Genomic DNA, 16,839 nt, shown 5'->3' with positions numbered 1-16,839 from the left:
AGTTGCACCCATTTACTTACATCACCAGTGAATTTGGCCCATATCTCAGTGTATTTGCATTCAGGCCCCAGGTGGTTCCAGGACCCAGCACTGTATCTGGGTACTTGTATAACAAAGCCAAGATGATGTTTTGGGTGATTTCATCCTGTCCTTGGTGAATGTACAACACAAAGCCAGTGGGGAAATGAGCTGTAGCCTTAACAGAAAGGCTCAAATGACACACAGTGCAGAGTGCAGGAAAACATCTGATGAAGTGAGCTGTAGCTCACGAAAGCTCATGCTCAAATAAATTGGTTAGTCTCTAAGGTGCCACAAGTACTCCTTTTCTTTTTGCGAATACAGACTAACACGGCTGTTCCTCTGAAACAGTGCAGAGAGTGATTCACCTCTTCCCAAAGCCGCACTACCTGAGCATAATGCCTGGCAGCACTGCCTCAGAACAGGTGAGACTTATATGGGGGTGGATCAGCCTGCATCTAAGGAGCTCTTACACCTTCTGCTGAAGCATCTGGCACTGGCCACTGTCAGAGACAGGCTACCAGGCTCGATGGCCCTTGGGGTTTCCCCCCTTCATGGGACAGTTATCTCCGGAGGCAGAGTTTGGTGGCAGCACTGATGGGGAGTCTAGGAGAGCTGTGTTGTTAAAGGTGGAAAGGCTGCTCCCAGAGTGATGGGGCAGCGCTCCCAGTTATAAAAGCCATAGGAAGGGGGTCATCAGGACCGTCCCTAGCAGGGTGCGGGGCCCGGGACAAATCAGCCTCTATGGGACCCCCTTAACATTTTTATACAGGTGAAATCTGGTGTGGGGAGGGGACGATGGAGAGTCACAGGGTTGCACTGTGCTAGGGGTGAGGGGGCCCGCTGTGCTGGGGGGTCCTGGAAAAGGGAAGGGTCTGGGGCAGAAGGGCACTGGATGGGGTCAGCTGGGCACTGGCATGTTCTGGGACGCTGGCGGCTGGTGTGGCAGCAGGTGACACCAGGAGCCGGCGGGGCAGGGCAGAGCGGGGCGAGTTGGGGTCACTGCTGCTGCTGCCAGAGACTGAGCAAGAAAAAGAAATACAACGCGTACTTCCCACTGGTGAGCGCAGGCCTAACCCCTGCTGCCAGGGCCAGGCCCACCGCTAACCCCTAACCCCACCCCCTGAGCCAGCCTGGCTCCCCAGGCATCCCAAACTCCACCCCACTGGGCTGGCCTAGTGCACCCCGCAAGACACATGCATGCTGAAGCATGGGGGCGCCCTAAGCATGGGGCCTGGAGCGGTCGCCCTGATTCACCTTACCCAAGGGACGGCTTTGGGGGTCATAGAGAAGTAGTAGGCTAGCAGCACTTTGCACTCTGGGAGCACAAAGGGGGAAACAGAGGCACCAGCCCTGGGTTTTCACCACCACACCACACTGCCTCCCCCTTCTTTGGTAATTACTAGACAATCTCACCTCTTCCAGTGGCGCAAACTTGACCTGCGCATTGAGTTGCTCCCCCGGAGCCAGCATCCCAGATGAGGGGACCATCTCAAAGATAGGGGGCTTTGATTTGAATTCCTGACGCAGCTTCCGCCGCAGGCTGGCTGGCAAGCGTTTATCCACCTGATTGCCCAAACCCAAACGATTAGCTCAGACCCTGAAACACGGCTACAGCCACAGCCTTCATAGAACATGGACCAGCCAAGTAACCAGTCAGAAACAGCTGTTTCAATTAACCAACGAGAAACACAGAAGCATGTTACCGCTCAGGCCGGGGGTAAAGAATGATGGAAGGAGACGGCCAGGGAATTAGTAGAGAGGCAAGGCACAAACAGATGACAAATTCCAGACAATCAGAGCCAGCTCCAATTACCCAGGTTCAAAAACCTTTAGCTACAGCACTTTACTCTTGATGATAGTTACAAGAATTAAACAGTATGGGTGGGAATTTCAAAACAGACTAGGGGATGCTGAGAACAGGCCTTCTCCCACCTCCTCCCCAATCTCCAGCTGAGCAATTCCTCCTCTTCTCTCCTCTCTCAAAGTCCCCTTAGTGCAGGGACCAGCCGTGGCTGCATGAGACTTTCTTCAGAGCTCATCAATGCTGGCCCTTGCTTCACTACCAGAGATGCTGCAGAGTATCATTCCTTCTTCCCACAATCCCCTGGGCAGCCTTGTGCTCCCTGCATCTCCTGGTCTGAGGAATGACACATGGGGCTCATGAATCAAGCATGTTCCTGTTTGCAGAACAGAGCATGAAAGGCGCTATGATGTTCCCATGATGTTCTTAAAAAGGGAATTCCCACTTGGCTCACAGCTTTGACATTAGCAGCTCAAATGTATCAGCTCAGCAAACGTCATCAGCTGTTTGACTATTGGGTCTTAAAACGCATCCACGGCCTAGTAAGCTGACTCTATGGCTGGAGCAGGCTGGTACTCTGCTGTAGGTCCTGGATCTACAATCCTTACTCACTGAGTCATTACTGAGGTAAGTACTACTCTGTGCAATAAGGGTTGTGGAACTGAGGCCTGAGGGCACAATGGGGAGTGGCGGTAATGGAAGGAGGCAGGGGCGTCACTGGCTGTCTTTGCTTTACCTTTTTGATGCACTCATTACTGGTGATGAACCATTCGCAAGTGATCTGCAGCTGATTGTGGAGCTGGATGGTCTCCACCTGGCACTGCCCACACTGGACGGAGGAGAACTCCAGCTTGTTGCTGGAGATGCAGAGTGAAGGCATAGTCACCTTGGCACGAAGGCAGATGTGAAACGTCGGGCCAGCTACAACCTGAGTACACAACATAGCCCCCGGTGAGAAGTCTGGAGGAGAACTAACTGCAGACTTGAACCGTGACAGGCTGGGGAAGCCGGGCTAAGAGAGTGACTCAAACCTGGATGGAGAGTGAAGGCTACGGGGCTGGAGAATACCTCATACCTTGATGGGCAGGAGCACTTCCACATCTCCCAAGGGCAAGTTGGCACTACGTGGATCAAACTGTACTTCAAATGTTTCTGTCTCACAGTAGGGCAGGTTCTTCACGCGGTCCAGTTCTACGCTGAAACCTTGAACACCATATAACAAAACCACTTAGAACCTATGGTCTGCAGAAAGCATGATGCATGTGAGTCGTAGTGTAACTATGCTTCACAATACAATTTGTCACAATACATCCCTCCACCCCTTACTGGTGACAGAAAGCAGATCCCTCTGCTCCGAGAGCACAGGTACCAGAGGGAAAGGAGAATCGCCACCGGCTGAAAGCACTAGGGCCTATGTATGACACAGCACAGCAGTTCTGATTCTGCTTAGTAGAAACACACACACACACACACATGTTCATCACAACACAGCAAAACTGAGCCAGTGTGAACACTTGTACACTTCCTGGCTAGTCTCTTGAGTTTCTCATGGTTGGAGATTTATATGAGTGATCCCTGTTAATGCAAAGAGCAACTTTACATACAAAGCACTGCACATCAGAGTGTGACAATGCATGTCACTATTCAGCCAGTAAAACAACAGAAACCCCAACCCCCAATAACAGAGCACAGGAGAGACCCATCTGCTCTGCCTGTATCTGGGCAGGCCCCCTCAGTGAAGTAACACGCACACTTTGCTCTTTAGCATCCCAAGTGTTTGGTACAAGTTACTGCAGCTGCTGAAATCCCACTTATTCTGACTCTCTTCTGCAGAGATTTCCAATCAGCAGCTCCCTACCAGACACCCCAGAGGTGGCTTTAAGGACCTTTCTCCCAGGACAGTCACTGCTTTCTAACAGGACTTGGCTAAGAGCTGGTTTATCCTGTAATTTTAAAGCAAAACATTGAAAACAAACACCCAGACATTTTCATTAGTGTTATAAAAGGGGATGATTATTTATTGTTGGTAGCACCGGAGCAGCGAGGGCCCCTAGTGACAGATCAGAACCTCATTGTGCTAGGCACTGTACATACACAGAACAAAGTAATCAGAGCCTTGTATGTGAGTCTAAAACCCAGGTTTAATAACAAAATAAGCACTGTGCTCAAGTCTGTCATGAACGAGATGTGTCTGTGTGCTCCCATGCTGCAAACCTGCATTCCAGCTATCAGATGGAGGGAGACCAGGCCACAGGCCAAGCTGTAGCAAGGGGGGAAAAGAAGGTGCTGACTTCCCCCTGCAGCATCATCTAATTCCCTAATAACTGATCCCTGGAGAAACACTGACACTGATCTTAAAGGATGACTCTGGGCCCAATCCTGCTCCCATTAAAGTCAACAATAAAACTTCCACTGATCACTTAGGGAGCAGGACCAGACTTGATATATTCTGGTCTCGATTCTCTCCTGCACTGAGAGCCACTCAGCCCTGGGGGTGGGCTTAGGGGCTGCTCTTACTTATGCCAGTTGGCTATGATCCCTATGGGACCATTGGCCAGCTGAGAAAGTTGCACAGTCACTCTCCAACTTTCCCCCACCAACAGGGTGTGTAGATGGGGCATTGGCTAGGAGCTGGTATGAGGTTTTCCATCAGCTGAGAGCAGCCCAGAAACGGGGGTGGAGGGGAGGGGATCCTGGCTTTCTGTCCCTCCAACTGAAGTAAGAGTTGGCAAAAAGGCAGCTGGCAGAGTGGCGGGTGGAGTGAGCGTTACTGGATGGAGGAAAGCGTAAGAAACAGAAAGCCCTAATGGGAAGAGGTGGGATTTCCCATAGTACATAGAATCATAGAATATCGCAGTTGGAAGGGACCTCAGGAGGTCATCTAGTCCAACCCCCTGCTCAAAGCAGGACCAATCCCCAACTAAATCATCACAGCCAGGGCTTTGTCAAGCCTGACCTTGAAAACCTTACAGGAAGGAAATTCTACCACTTCCCTAGGTAACCCATTCCAGTGCTTCACCACCCTCCTAGTGAAAAAGTTTTTCCTAATACCCAACCTAAACCTCCGCCACTGCAACTTGAGACCATTACTCCTTGTTCTGTCATCTGCTACCACTGAGAATAGTCTAGATCCATCATCTTTGGAACCCCCTTTCAGGTAGTTGAAAGCAGCTATCAAATCCCCTCTCATTCTTCCTTTCCACAGACTAAACAAGCCCAGTTTCCTCAGCCTTTCCTCATAAGTCATGTGCTCCAGTCCCCTAATCATTTTTGTTGCCCTCCGCTGGACTCTTTCCAATTTTTCCACATCCTTCTTGTAGTGTGGGGCCCAAAACTGGACACAGTACTCCAGATGAGCCCTCACTAATGCCGAATAGAGGGGAACGATCACGTCCCTCGATCTGCTGACAATGCTCCCGCTTATACACCCTAAAATGCCATTGGCCTTCTTAGCAACAAGGGCACACTGGTGACTCATATCCAGCTTCTCGTCCACTGTCACCCCTGGGTCCTTTTCTGCAGAACTGCTGCCTCTGCACATTCAACAGATTTTGAACTATTGCATCAAACTGAGATGGTTCATTCCTACTCCCATTTAGTTAAAGCCCACATAAGCATCTCACCCCCATTACCTGTATCATGCAGGGCCCGTCTGTCTGCATGGAAGGATACAGGGAACTCGCCGGTGTTGGTGATTTTGACAATGTGAGTTCGGATGTTACCAAGAATGATGTAGCCAAAGTCCAAGATGTATTCAGGCAGCTGAGCTCTGAAAGGGTTAACGAGAGCTCAGTTTGAGTCACACCTCCTGCTCAACTGGGCTGCATTTTCAAAGCAAGGAGCAAGTCCCATATTATATCACCATTCACTGCTTAGAAAACTCAGCCCTAAGTGCGGAACGCCAGGCCCAAATTCCCAATGATGTGTCATTAACGGCTTGTCTGCATGGGCAGCAGTGCATGATTTCTAAAGTACACCAATGTGTTGCATGCTAACTGGCCCATGTAGAGCCTGCTGGCGTGAACTAAAAGTTCCCTAGTGTATATTAATGTAATGCTGGGTCACTTAAAATTGCTTCAATACATTTCAGTGAAGTTTCTCTGCACTGTAACCAAGTTTCACCCATGCCAACGCCCTTAGAATGCAGCACTCAGCCTCCATAGATAGGAGGTGAGGCTCTTCCAAAGCAGGCCCATTCCTCGTTGGTGCTAGGGTCACAATTCAGGAAGGCATCACTATTGCGGAGAGCATTTAAGCATAAGCCTATGCACATGCTTAGGTGCAGGTGAAGTCAATGGGACGGAAGCACAAGCATGTTCCTGAATCAAGGTGTAGCTGAACAGGGGAAATGTCTTTGTCTCATTCAAGGAGGGGCACTGAGAAGACTTGTTGGTCTGTGTACCCCTGTGATCCCACCAGTAGCCACACTCCTTGGGCTAAGTCTTGTCCAGTTGATATCTGTGTAATTCCCAGTTCCTGAACTCAGGAGTGGAATATTTTCCTGCTGTTATGCCCAGTCTGGTCAGCTTGTCCTATGAAGCCTTCTGCTCCATGGCCCATCAGTAGCAATGGTTATTACCAGTCTGAACTGGTTTGATCGTCTCTGGCTGTTGCCAGTAATGATGCATTAACCTGGAAAAAGGCAATTTGACTTTAATAAATTTGACTGACCCTGCTGGGCTCAGAGCTGGAGACAAAACCAGCCCAGCAACACGAGGAAAACATTTGTAGTCAACAATGGAATTGTAAAATCTTTTGCAAGGAATGCTACACATTCATAAGAACATAAGAACGGCCATACTGGGTCAGATCAAAGGTCCATCCAGCCCAGTATCCTGTCTGCTGACAGTGACCAGTGCCAGGTGCCCCAGGGGGAGTGAACCTAACAGGTAATGATCAGTGATCTCTCTCCTGCCATCCATCTCCACCCTCTGACAAACAGAGGCTAGGGACACCATTCCTTACCCATCCTGGCTAATAGCCATTAATGGACTTAGCCTCCATGAATTTATCCAGTTCTCTTTTAAATCCTGTTATAGTCCTAGCCTTCACAACCTCCTCAGGCAAGGAGTTCCACAGGTTGACTGTGTGCTGTGTGAAGAAGAACTTCCTTTTATTTGTTTTAAACCTGGTGACCATTAATTGCATTTGGTGGCCCCTAGTTCTTATATTATGGGAACAAGTAAATAACTTTTCCTTATTCACTTTCTCCACACCACTCATGATTTTACAGACCTCTATCATATCCCCCCTTAGTCTCCTCTTTTCCATGCTAAAAAGTCCTAGCCTCTTTAATCTCTCCTCATATGGGACCTGTTCCAACCCCCTAATCATTTTAGTTGCCCTTCTCTGAACCTTTTCTAATGCCAGTATATCTTTTTTGAGATGAGGGGACCACACCTGTACGCAGTATTCAAGATGTGGGTGTACCATGGATTTATATAAGGGCAATAAGATATTCTCCATCTTATTCTCGATCCCTTTTTTAATAATTCCTAACATCCCGCTGCTCACTGCGTGGACGTCTTCAGACAACTATCCACGATGACTGCAAGATCTTTCTCCTGATTAGTTGTAGCTAAAGTAGCCCCCATCATATTGTATGTATGGTTGGGGTTATTTTTTCCAATGTGCATTACTTTACATTTATCCACATTAAATTTCATTTGCCATTTTGTTGTCCAATCACTTAAGTTTTGTGAGATCTTTTTGAAGTTCTTCACAGTCTGCTTTGGTCTTAACTATCTTGAGCAGATTAGTATCATCTGAAAACTTTGCCACCTCGCTGTTTACCCCTTTCTCCAGATCATTTATGAATAGGTTGAATAGGATTGGTCCTAGGACTGTCCCTTGGGGAACACCACTAGTTACCCCTCTCCATTCTGAAAATTTACCATTTATTCCTACTCTTTGTTCCCTGTCTTTTAACCAGTTCTCAGTCAATGAAAGGATCTTCTCTCTTATCCCATGACAACATAATTTATGTAAGAGCCTTTGGTGAGGGACCTTGTCCAAGGCTTTCTGGAAATCTAAGTACCGTATATGTCCACTGGATCCCCCTTGTCCATGTTTGTTGACCCCTTCAAAGAACTTCCAACCAGTGAGCTGCAGAGGGACCCGCAGGAGTTGGAATCGGAACCAATCCTGAATTCCAAACTCTGGCACTGTGAGGTGTTGAGCATCCGCAAGTCCCAGTAATGTCAGTGGGAGTTGAGGACACTCAGCAGCTCGCAGGAGGCGTGCAGCATCCCATAGAGACAGGCCCCTGCTGAGGTGCAGAACTATTGCCGCATGGTTCTGTAGATGTGGGCATCCTGCACAGGCCAACAGGCCACAGGCCATCACTAACTTCACTAGTTTTTGGCGAGCACGCTGGCTGAGGGTGGAGTCCTCCGTGGGATCAGAGACAATAGCTTTCTGCTGCTCCAGGGCATGTTCTTGTATGAGCAGCCGCTCCACTTCCATCTGCAGCCAAGTGTCAAACTGGGGAAAGCAAAGAGAGTAACTGGTCAGCAGAAGCCCTCTAGAAAGCAAAAGCTCTTCCCGGAAGGCAGGCCCCCATTCTCACTGCGTGCAACTTCTGATGGGGTTGGTGGTGTCATCCCCTCTACAAGGCAAACACCTCTGTCTCACTGCTGAGTCTGGATGTAGCTCTCCACCATTCTCCCTACAGGTGCGACAGCGGTGCAGCACAGTAGCGTAGATACTTTGTGCATCGACGGAAGGGTTTCTCTGTCAATGTAGGTAATCCCCCTCCTCGAGCAGCAGCAGGTACAATGATGGAAGAACTCTACCATCGACCTAGCCATGGCTACACCAGAGGTTAGGTCAGCTAAACTACAGTACTTGAAGGGGTGAATTTTTTCACCCCCCCGGCCCTCGAGTGACGCAGTGAGGCTGATCTAATTTGTAAGTGTTGATCTGGCTGTAGTTTACCAGCAAGCCACCTTGCCTGGAGATAGCGTAAGAGATCACTCTGGTAAATGACCTGGTTTTCTGTCTGGCTACTCACAATTAAAAACTGAGTAGCCAGGCAAATATACAGGCCAGTTACCAGACAAGCCAGGAAACTTTCAATATCCCAAGCATCTGTCTGTCCCCGGTGGAGGCCTGGAATGTACTAAATGGTCACTATTAAAGACAAATGCAACAGGGAGGACCACCCCAATCACTGATACAGGCCGGACTGTAGTAAATCTGCTGGTGGAAGGGTGAACACCTGTCTGTCTAACGCAGCTAATTGTGTGATATAATACAATGTAATGCAATTTTATGTAGGTTTTCCCACCCAGGGAACTATTTTAAATGCTCTTTGCCATCGGCATGAATCTATACAGAATATGGACTGCAATGCATTGAAAAGAGAAAGATCCAGGAACTAGCATACAATCAAGAATTCAACTGAATATCATTACAGAGACCTGAGGGAATCAATGAGCTACTGATGAGTGGGTATTTGTTAGAGTGGAAAGTCCCACCCAGAATTGTTGGGGAGAGGATGAGAGAGAGAACAAACCACACATGACAGACGTGAGTCATGTCACTTCATGCATGTCTGATGCTACCGTGATGAGCATGGTTATAAGAACATATGTAAACAAGACTCTGGAATATCTTAGACTACAGACTCAAATAGTTCAGTTCTCTATGATCAGGTAAACCTAGAAATATTGGGTCTGAGTAAGACACATAGCTCTCCCCACATCAGCAACCAGCTAAATCACCGTTACCAAACATAGATTCCACACCAAAGGTTTACCAGCGCTTTACACAGCAGAATGAAGGCATGCTCCTAGCCTGGAAGAGCCACTGCCTGAGCTGATCGAGTACAGTACACCCAAGCCAGCATAGATCACCTGTCAGACCATACTTCCTTGTATAAGCTTCCAAATGCTACACACCAGTAGCATGCTGAGAGTTCTGCTGCGCGAGGCTCTTAGATAACCATCTGCTGCAGAGACCAGGCACAATGTTTATGCCTTTGTATCATCCCTCTCTTGGCTGTGCACTTCTCTGGGCTCAGTCCTCCAGTGTTTACTTGCACAGTCAGTCCTACTGGAAATCAGTGGGACTACTCAGGTCAGCATGGGCTGCAGGATCAGACCATGTATTATTGAGATTGTTACATTTTCTGTATTTTCTGAGAATTATCGAATGCAATTAGAGTAGTTACAAACTGTAGGCATGATCCCCGTGGCAGGTGACTGTGGATAACCTACCAAGGATGCAGCTGCAGTGACACAAACTGGATACAGTGTCAGTCACGTCGCGGAGGTGGGGGCATGAAGAGTCAGTACAGGCCAAAATAAGGGTGGCTGCAGAGGGGTGTGGCCAGGGCAGCAGGAAGCACTTAAAGAAAACAGCAGCCTTTCTTACCATGGTGCCAGAATGGTCCGTGGATGGCTCTGCAGCCATTGCATCTGGGTGGCCAAGTGTCTCATTTCTCTGAATCTCTCCTTCCATTCTCTGTTTTGCCTCCTTGAGGATATTCTCATACCTTTCATTTCCTGTAGGAGGAACCAATGGGTGGTCAGGAAAAAAGCACGGGTTATAGACAGATTCTACCCCAGTTACACCCAGGAAACCTCACTGAACCCTACCATGACCCCCCATCTCTCAGACCTACTGAGGAAAATGCAGAAACAGTGCATACTTCCTTCCCTACAGATTAGCTCTCTCCTCCTGCAGCTCTGCCATCAGTTCTGTTCTCTCCCAATTAGGTCCAGTGCTTATGATCTCTGCTCAACCTCTGATTTTCTTCTCAAAACTTCTCCCCTGCTTCTGTCCTCCTCCCTTTCCATTTAGGAACTTGCTGGTTCCTTCATAATCAAAATAGATACAACTGGCAAGAGCTCCTCCCTTGTCTTCTCCATCCCCTTCCCCATCTTCCCCCCGTCTGACTCTTCTTATCCCTGGCTCACCTAACATGGCTTCTCCCTGTGCTGATTCCCGCCAGATCTACCTCTCCGACTCCATGTGTTTGCACAACGGTCACTGCCTGTCAACCTCGCTGTCCTTCCTCCAACTCAAGCTAAGCATGACCCAGAGTGAGCCCCCTCATCTTTCCTCGCAGACTCGCTCCCTTCCTCCATTGTCCTCCCTGTCACTGAAGCAAACAACCTCAATATCTGATTTGAGTCCTCTCTTCCTCCCACAAACCCCATTCAGGTTATTCCTAAATCCTTTCGGCTTTTCCTCTCCAGCATCTATCCCATCCTTCCCTCTGTAGCCCTGTGACTAAATCTCTTCTCCATGGCTTGGGGTCTTCTCCTGCCTTGACTATCCCCAGTCTCCTCCTCTCTGGCCCCCCAGCTTCCCACCTCCCTCCCCTTCAGCACATCCCAAATGCTGCTGTGAAAAAGACCTCCCCTCACACACCATGCAGAGCATGTGTCTCCCTCTCTGAATCCCTCCTTCGGTCCCATTCATCTTCCTCCTCAATATAAGTGTCTCATTCCCTTGAGCTGTATCCCTCCCTGCCACTGTTCCATCCTACCCCACAACTTCTTGCCCACCTGGACCCTCTCTGGGCCACTGTTGTATCACCTGGCTCTCTCAATGGTACAGTCTCTGGGGCAGAGACCACATCCTCTCCTGCATTTGCTGCCATGCCAGTGCTCAGTAAATACCACATGCCAATAGCAGCGGTTGAAAGGTTGAAGATTTCGTTAATAATCCCCTGAGCCAATGGACAGAGCGAGGCCAAACAACCTGACTAGTGCTAAGATTGAGCTTGATAAGTTTCTCCGATGGAGCAGCCTGCCATAGCAGGGAGTGGACTCCATGACCCAGGAGGTCCCTGCCAGTCCTATTGTTCCCAGAACCTACATGTTCTTTGGAAGTACGTGTGATGGTGCCCTACGAATGCAAGGCAAGGAAGTACTGGAGAAAGCCTTCAGCAAGTGTCTGGAACTGAGCAGAAGAGGGTATGGTGGGGAGGGGGTCCCTACCTTTGATGTTTCTGGGCAGATCCAGGCAGATCCTGGGGAAGGTTCCCTCTCCTTTCAAGGTGATGCTCTCTGGCTCCAGGTGGGCCACCTGTATCTGGAAGGTCTGCTGGAAGACCTCAGGCACGCCAGGCAGGTAATAGACCTTGAGCACCTGTTCTTTTTCTGGTTCAATGTAACCCTGCAGCAGGTGGGAGACAGCCAGGATATGGTACCGGGCAGAGGGTTCACTGAACACATGGAGATGCTGCCAAGAGCTGGGATGGGGGCAAGAGGTGAGGAAGGGAGGGCACAGAGCTGAAGCAAACAGAACAAGTGAAGTTGCTCTTACTGGATTCAAGCGATGTATTGTAGCTTCCATAGACCGCAAAGCACACATAAACTCAAGCCTCTGTGTCAGAATATACCATGAGGCCTATCCTGTCAGACCATTACTAATGCAGGACTGGTTGTGCCCTGGGTGCCTTCAGGCATGCTATAGGGTGCTGTACTGCAGGCAGCATGCCCTGTAGGACGGCTGGCTGATTTGGCCCCAATTGTGGCTCAGAGAGGGGACAGAGTATGCCCAACCAGCTACATAGCCCCACTTTTACCCCACTCCCTTTCAGACAGCTTGCACCCAAGAGGGTAACAGCAAACAGGGACCAGTCCCTGTGCCCCCACTCCCATCCACATTGCACAGGGCTGTGAGTGGGGGAAGAGAGGCTGCCTGTGCCCTTCACAGTTGGTCACCCAAGCAGGCCCACAGCTAGGTGTTAGGCTTGGGAAAGTCTTTTCTAGGACAATACTTCATTCCTGCTGGCAAAGGGGAAGTGTTTTCATTCACCTGCATGGATTTCAAAGTGTGGCAAACCACTGCAGTAGCTGGGCACATCATAGAATCATAGAATATCAGGGTTGGAAGTCCACCCCCTGCTCAAAGCAGGACCAATCCCCAACTAAATCATCCCAGCCAGGGCTTTGTCAAGACTGACCTTGAAAACCTCCAAGGAAGGAGATTCCACCACCTCCCTAGGTAACGCATTCCAGTGCTTCATCACCCTCCTAGTGAAAAAGTTTTTCCTAATATCCAACCTAAACCTCCCCCACTGCAACTTGAGACCATTACTCCTTGTTCTGTCATCTGCCACCACTGAGAACAGTCTAGATCCATCCTCTTTGGAACCCCCTTTCAGGTAGTTGAAAGCAGCTATCAAATCCCCCCTCATTCTTCTCTTCTGCAGACTAAATAATCCCAGTTCCCTCAGCCTCTCCTCATAAGTCATGTATTCCAGTCCCCTAATCATTTTTGTTGCCCTCCGCTGGACGTTTTCCAATTTTTCCACATCCTTCTTGTAGCGTGGGGCCCAAAACTGGACACAGTACTCCAGATGAGCCCTCACCAATGTCGAATAGAGGGGGATGATCACGTCCCTCGATCTGCTCGCTATGCCCCTACTTATACATCCCAAAATGCCATTGGCCTTCTTGGCAACAAGGGCACACTGCTAACTCATATCCAGCTTCTCGTCCACTGTCACCCCTCGGTCCTTTTCTGCAGAACTGTTGCCGAGCCATTCGGTCCCTAGTCTGTAACAGTGCATTGGGTTCTTCCATCCTAAGTGCAGGACTCTGCACTTGTCCTTGTTGAACCTCATCAGATTTCCTTTGGGCCAATCCTCTAATTTCTCTAGGTCCCTCTGTATCCTATACCCAGTGGCGAACTGGAGCCAGTTCACACGAACCAGTTGTTAAATTTTGAAGCAGTTTTAGAACCGGTTGTTAACCCGCTTCCCTGCAGGGGGCGCTGAGGCTTTGATGGGCTCTGGCCAGGAAGTGATGTAATTCCCCCTCCGGCCGCCGGGGGCGCTGCGCTGCGGGAGCCACGTGGGCTGCCGCTTGGCCCTGGCCACGAGCCCTGGGGCTGCTGCTGTTCCCCTGGCCCTGGGGCTCCCGCTGCTGCCGGGTGGGTCCCCGGCTGCTCTGCTGGGCTGGGGCTGCGTCCTGCTGCTCGGGCTGCTCCCCGCGAGCCCCCACCCCCCTGCCCGCAGCCGGCCCCCGCCTCCAGCCACCCCTGCACCCCCTGTCCTGCCCGCACCAGCCCTTGCCCACACCAGCCTCTGCCTGCAGCCAGCCCCGCACCCCCTGCCCACAGCCGGCCCCTGCCTCCAGCCACCCCCTGTCCTGCCCGCACCAGCCCCTGCCCACGCCAGCCCCTGCCTGCAGCCAGCCCCGCACCCTCTGCCCACAGCCAGCCCCTGCCTGCAGCCAGCCCCCACCCCCCTGCCCGCAGCCGGCCCCCGCCTCCAGCCACCCCCGCACCCCCTGTCCTGCCCGCACCAGCCCCTGCCTGCAGCCAGCCTCTACTTCCAGTCAGCCCCTGCCCTATCTCCAGCCAGCCCCATACCCCGTTGCCTCCAGCCAACCCCGCACCCTCCTGTCTCCAGCCAGCTCCGCACCCCCTGCCTCCTGCTATCCCTGCCCCATGCCCCTGTCTGCAGCTGGCTCCACGTCCACTGGTGCCCTGCAGTTCCCAGGGCAGTAACCCTGCACACCTGCTTCAGTGAGGGGGGCAGGGAGCAGCTGAGACCCACACATGTGCACACCCTAGGGTGACCAGACAGCAAGTGTGAAAAATCGGGTACGGGGGTGGGGAGTAATAGGAGCCTATATAAGAAAGAGACCCCAAACTCGGGACTGTCCCTATAAAATCGGGACATCTGGTCACCCGAGCACACCCCCAGGGCGTGGCAGGGCCCCACACATGGGAAACGGAGCTCGTTTCTAGGTCAGGCCCATTTTTTTAAAAAAGAACTTTAGACAGGGTTAACACACACCCGTATTTTCCCGGACAGGTCAGGCTTTTTGGTTCTTAAATCGCCGTCCGGGAGGAAGTTTCAAATTTTAAAATTCCTCCCAGGAAAATACGGACGTATGGTAACCCTGTGGGTACAAAAAATACATACTGGGGCACAGCCCTTACATCAGAACTTTTTATAGGGAACCGGTTGTTAAGATTTTGGCAGCTCATCACTGCCTATACCTACCTCCAGTGTATCTGCCAACCAGCTCAGTTGCTGGGCCAGAGGTGTGCAGGGCGCACATTTCAAGACAGCAACCCAGTGGAGAAACTCAGTCTGCTCAGCCAGGGGAAGGGTGGCTGCATGGCCAAGCGGCCAGCCTGGGCGAGGGGGGACCCAGATTCAATTCCTTTCTCGGTTACCAACTTCCTGTGTGCCCTTGTGACGGTCTGTCTTCCTGGCATCTGGGAGGTATGATTCCCACTTCCGGGAGATGTACACACCCTAGCAGCACGGCCCTGGTAGCGCAGGTTCACCACCCAAGGATGTAGCCGGAGGGTTGGGAAGCGTTGTATGTGGGTGGCGAGCCCGCGCCGCTGCACGGTGATTTTTAGGCACAAGCACCAGAGCGTCTGCCCAAACTGGGGATTGCACTTCCCAGCTGCTGTGGCGATGTTCCCTTAGTCTCTCTGTGCTGCAGTTCCCCATCGGTCAAAAAATGGGGATAAGAGCACTTCCCTGCCTCCCATGGGTGCTGCGAGAATAATGGCAAGAAATAGATGGTGAGGTGCTCAGACACTATCGATCAGTACACGTGACAAAATGTGGCACCACCTAGAACCTCTTGTCCCTGACAAACCCCATTCCCTAACATGGATCTGCTGGGATATGCTGAGAGAGGCTGAAATGCTTAGGAAAGTGTTAGGTGCCTGAAGGGATGCTGGTGTCTCTCCAGTGGGCTGCATGGTGTTCTTTGTTATTATTTGTATTACAGTAGGGCCTACAGTAATACAAGCACTTGAGATCACAGCCCCATGGAGCAGGTGCTATACACATAAAATGAGAGACAGTCCCTGCCCCAAAGAGCTTATAGTCCAAATAGACAAGGCAGACAATGGGGGGAAGGGGAAACTGAGGCACAGAGCGGGGAGGTGACTAGCCAAGGTCACACAGCAGGTCAGTGGCAGAGCCAAGAGCAGAACCTCAGGAGCAGTTACTACAACTCCTGAGGAAGCTCGGAGAAGGAAGGTAATATGGATGGGGGGGGGTTCAGCTGTTGTGACCTGCACTGGACGTGCCATGTTTGTCTTTCTTCCACAGGACAGAAGTGACTTTGTCTGTACAAAGTGCAGGATGGTCTCCATATTGGTAGAGAAGGTTCAAGGTCTGGAGAAACAAGGATCAACCCTGCGTTGCATCAGAGAAACTGAAGATTTCCTGGACAGACGTCAGGATATGCTTCTACAATGTTCTGAAGATTCGGAGCAGGCTGCGCAGTGGGGACAGGAAGATGGTGAAGAAATTTGGCAGTGTGTGACCTCCAGAAGAAGAAAGGGGAGCGTCCATGTACCAGCAACGCAGATACAGGTAAGTAACCATTTTCATCTTCTCTCCACAGGTACGAAGGCGGAGAGTGGACTAGATGATACGTCTGAGGGAAGGGAACAGAAGGAGACTCCGGCGATTAGAAGGCATGAGATGCACTGTCCTAGGGTTGGGGGTTCCACAAGCACCGCTCCCAAGAGAAGGAGGCGGGTGGTGGTGGTCGGGGACTCTCTCCTCAGGGGGACTGAGTGATCTATCTGCCGCCCCAACCGGGAAAACCGAGAAGTCTGCTGCTTGCCAGGAGCTAGGATTCACGATGTGACAGAGAGACTGCCGAGACTCATCAAGCCCTCGGGTCGCTCCCCCTTCCTGCTTCTCCATGTGGGCACCAATGATACTGCCAAGAATGACCTTGAGCGGATCACTGCGGACTACGTGGCTCTGGGAAGAAGGATAAAGGAGTTTGAGGCGCAAGTGGTGTTCTCGTCCATCCTCCCCGTGGAAGGAAAAGGCCTGGGTAGAGACCGTCGAATCGTGGAAGTCAACGAATGGCTACGCAGGTGGTGTTGGAGAGAAGGCTTTGGATTCTTTGACCATGGGATAGTGTTCCAAGAAGGAGGAGTGCTAGGCAGAGACAGGCTCCACCTAACGAAGAGAGGGAAGAGCATCTTCGCAAGCAGGCTGGCTAAGCTAGTGAGGAGGGCTTTAAACTAGGTTCACCGGGGGAAGAAGACCAAAGCAGGGA

The 16,839-nt window shown here is 50.9% G+C and overlaps 1 protein-coding gene across 1 annotated transcript in view; it reads right to left on the bottom strand.

Moving 5' to 3' along the window:
• Positions 1-16,839, bottom strand: part of HYDIN (HYDIN axonemal central pair apparatus protein) — a 427,037-nt gene that overhangs the window by 120,243 nt on the left and 289,955 nt on the right. Inside the window, exons 29-35 of the mRNA XM_073307159.1 lie at positions 11,773-11,950; positions 10,199-10,329; positions 8,172-8,305; positions 5,455-5,591; positions 2,898-3,025; positions 2,559-2,750; positions 1,435-1,584 (exon numbers count right to left, since the gene is read on the bottom strand). Of these exons, the coding sequence (XP_073163260.1) occupies positions 1,435-1,584; positions 2,559-2,750; positions 2,898-3,025; positions 5,455-5,591; positions 8,172-8,305; positions 10,199-10,329; positions 11,773-11,950 (1,050 nt within the window). The remainder of the gene's footprint in view (positions 1-1,434; positions 1,585-2,558; positions 2,751-2,897; positions 3,026-5,454; positions 5,592-8,171; positions 8,306-10,198; positions 10,330-11,772; positions 11,951-16,839) is intronic.

The sequence above is a fragment of the Lepidochelys kempii genome, chromosome 12 (assembly GCF_965140265.1).
Source record: "Lepidochelys kempii isolate rLepKem1 chromosome 12, rLepKem1.hap2, whole genome shotgun sequence".
NCBI classification, from domain to species: Eukaryota; Metazoa; Chordata; order Testudines; family Cheloniidae; genus Lepidochelys; species Lepidochelys kempii.
The sequence above is the reverse complement of the archived record's forward strand: the minus strand, read 5'-3'. Positions and strand labels throughout refer to the sequence as shown.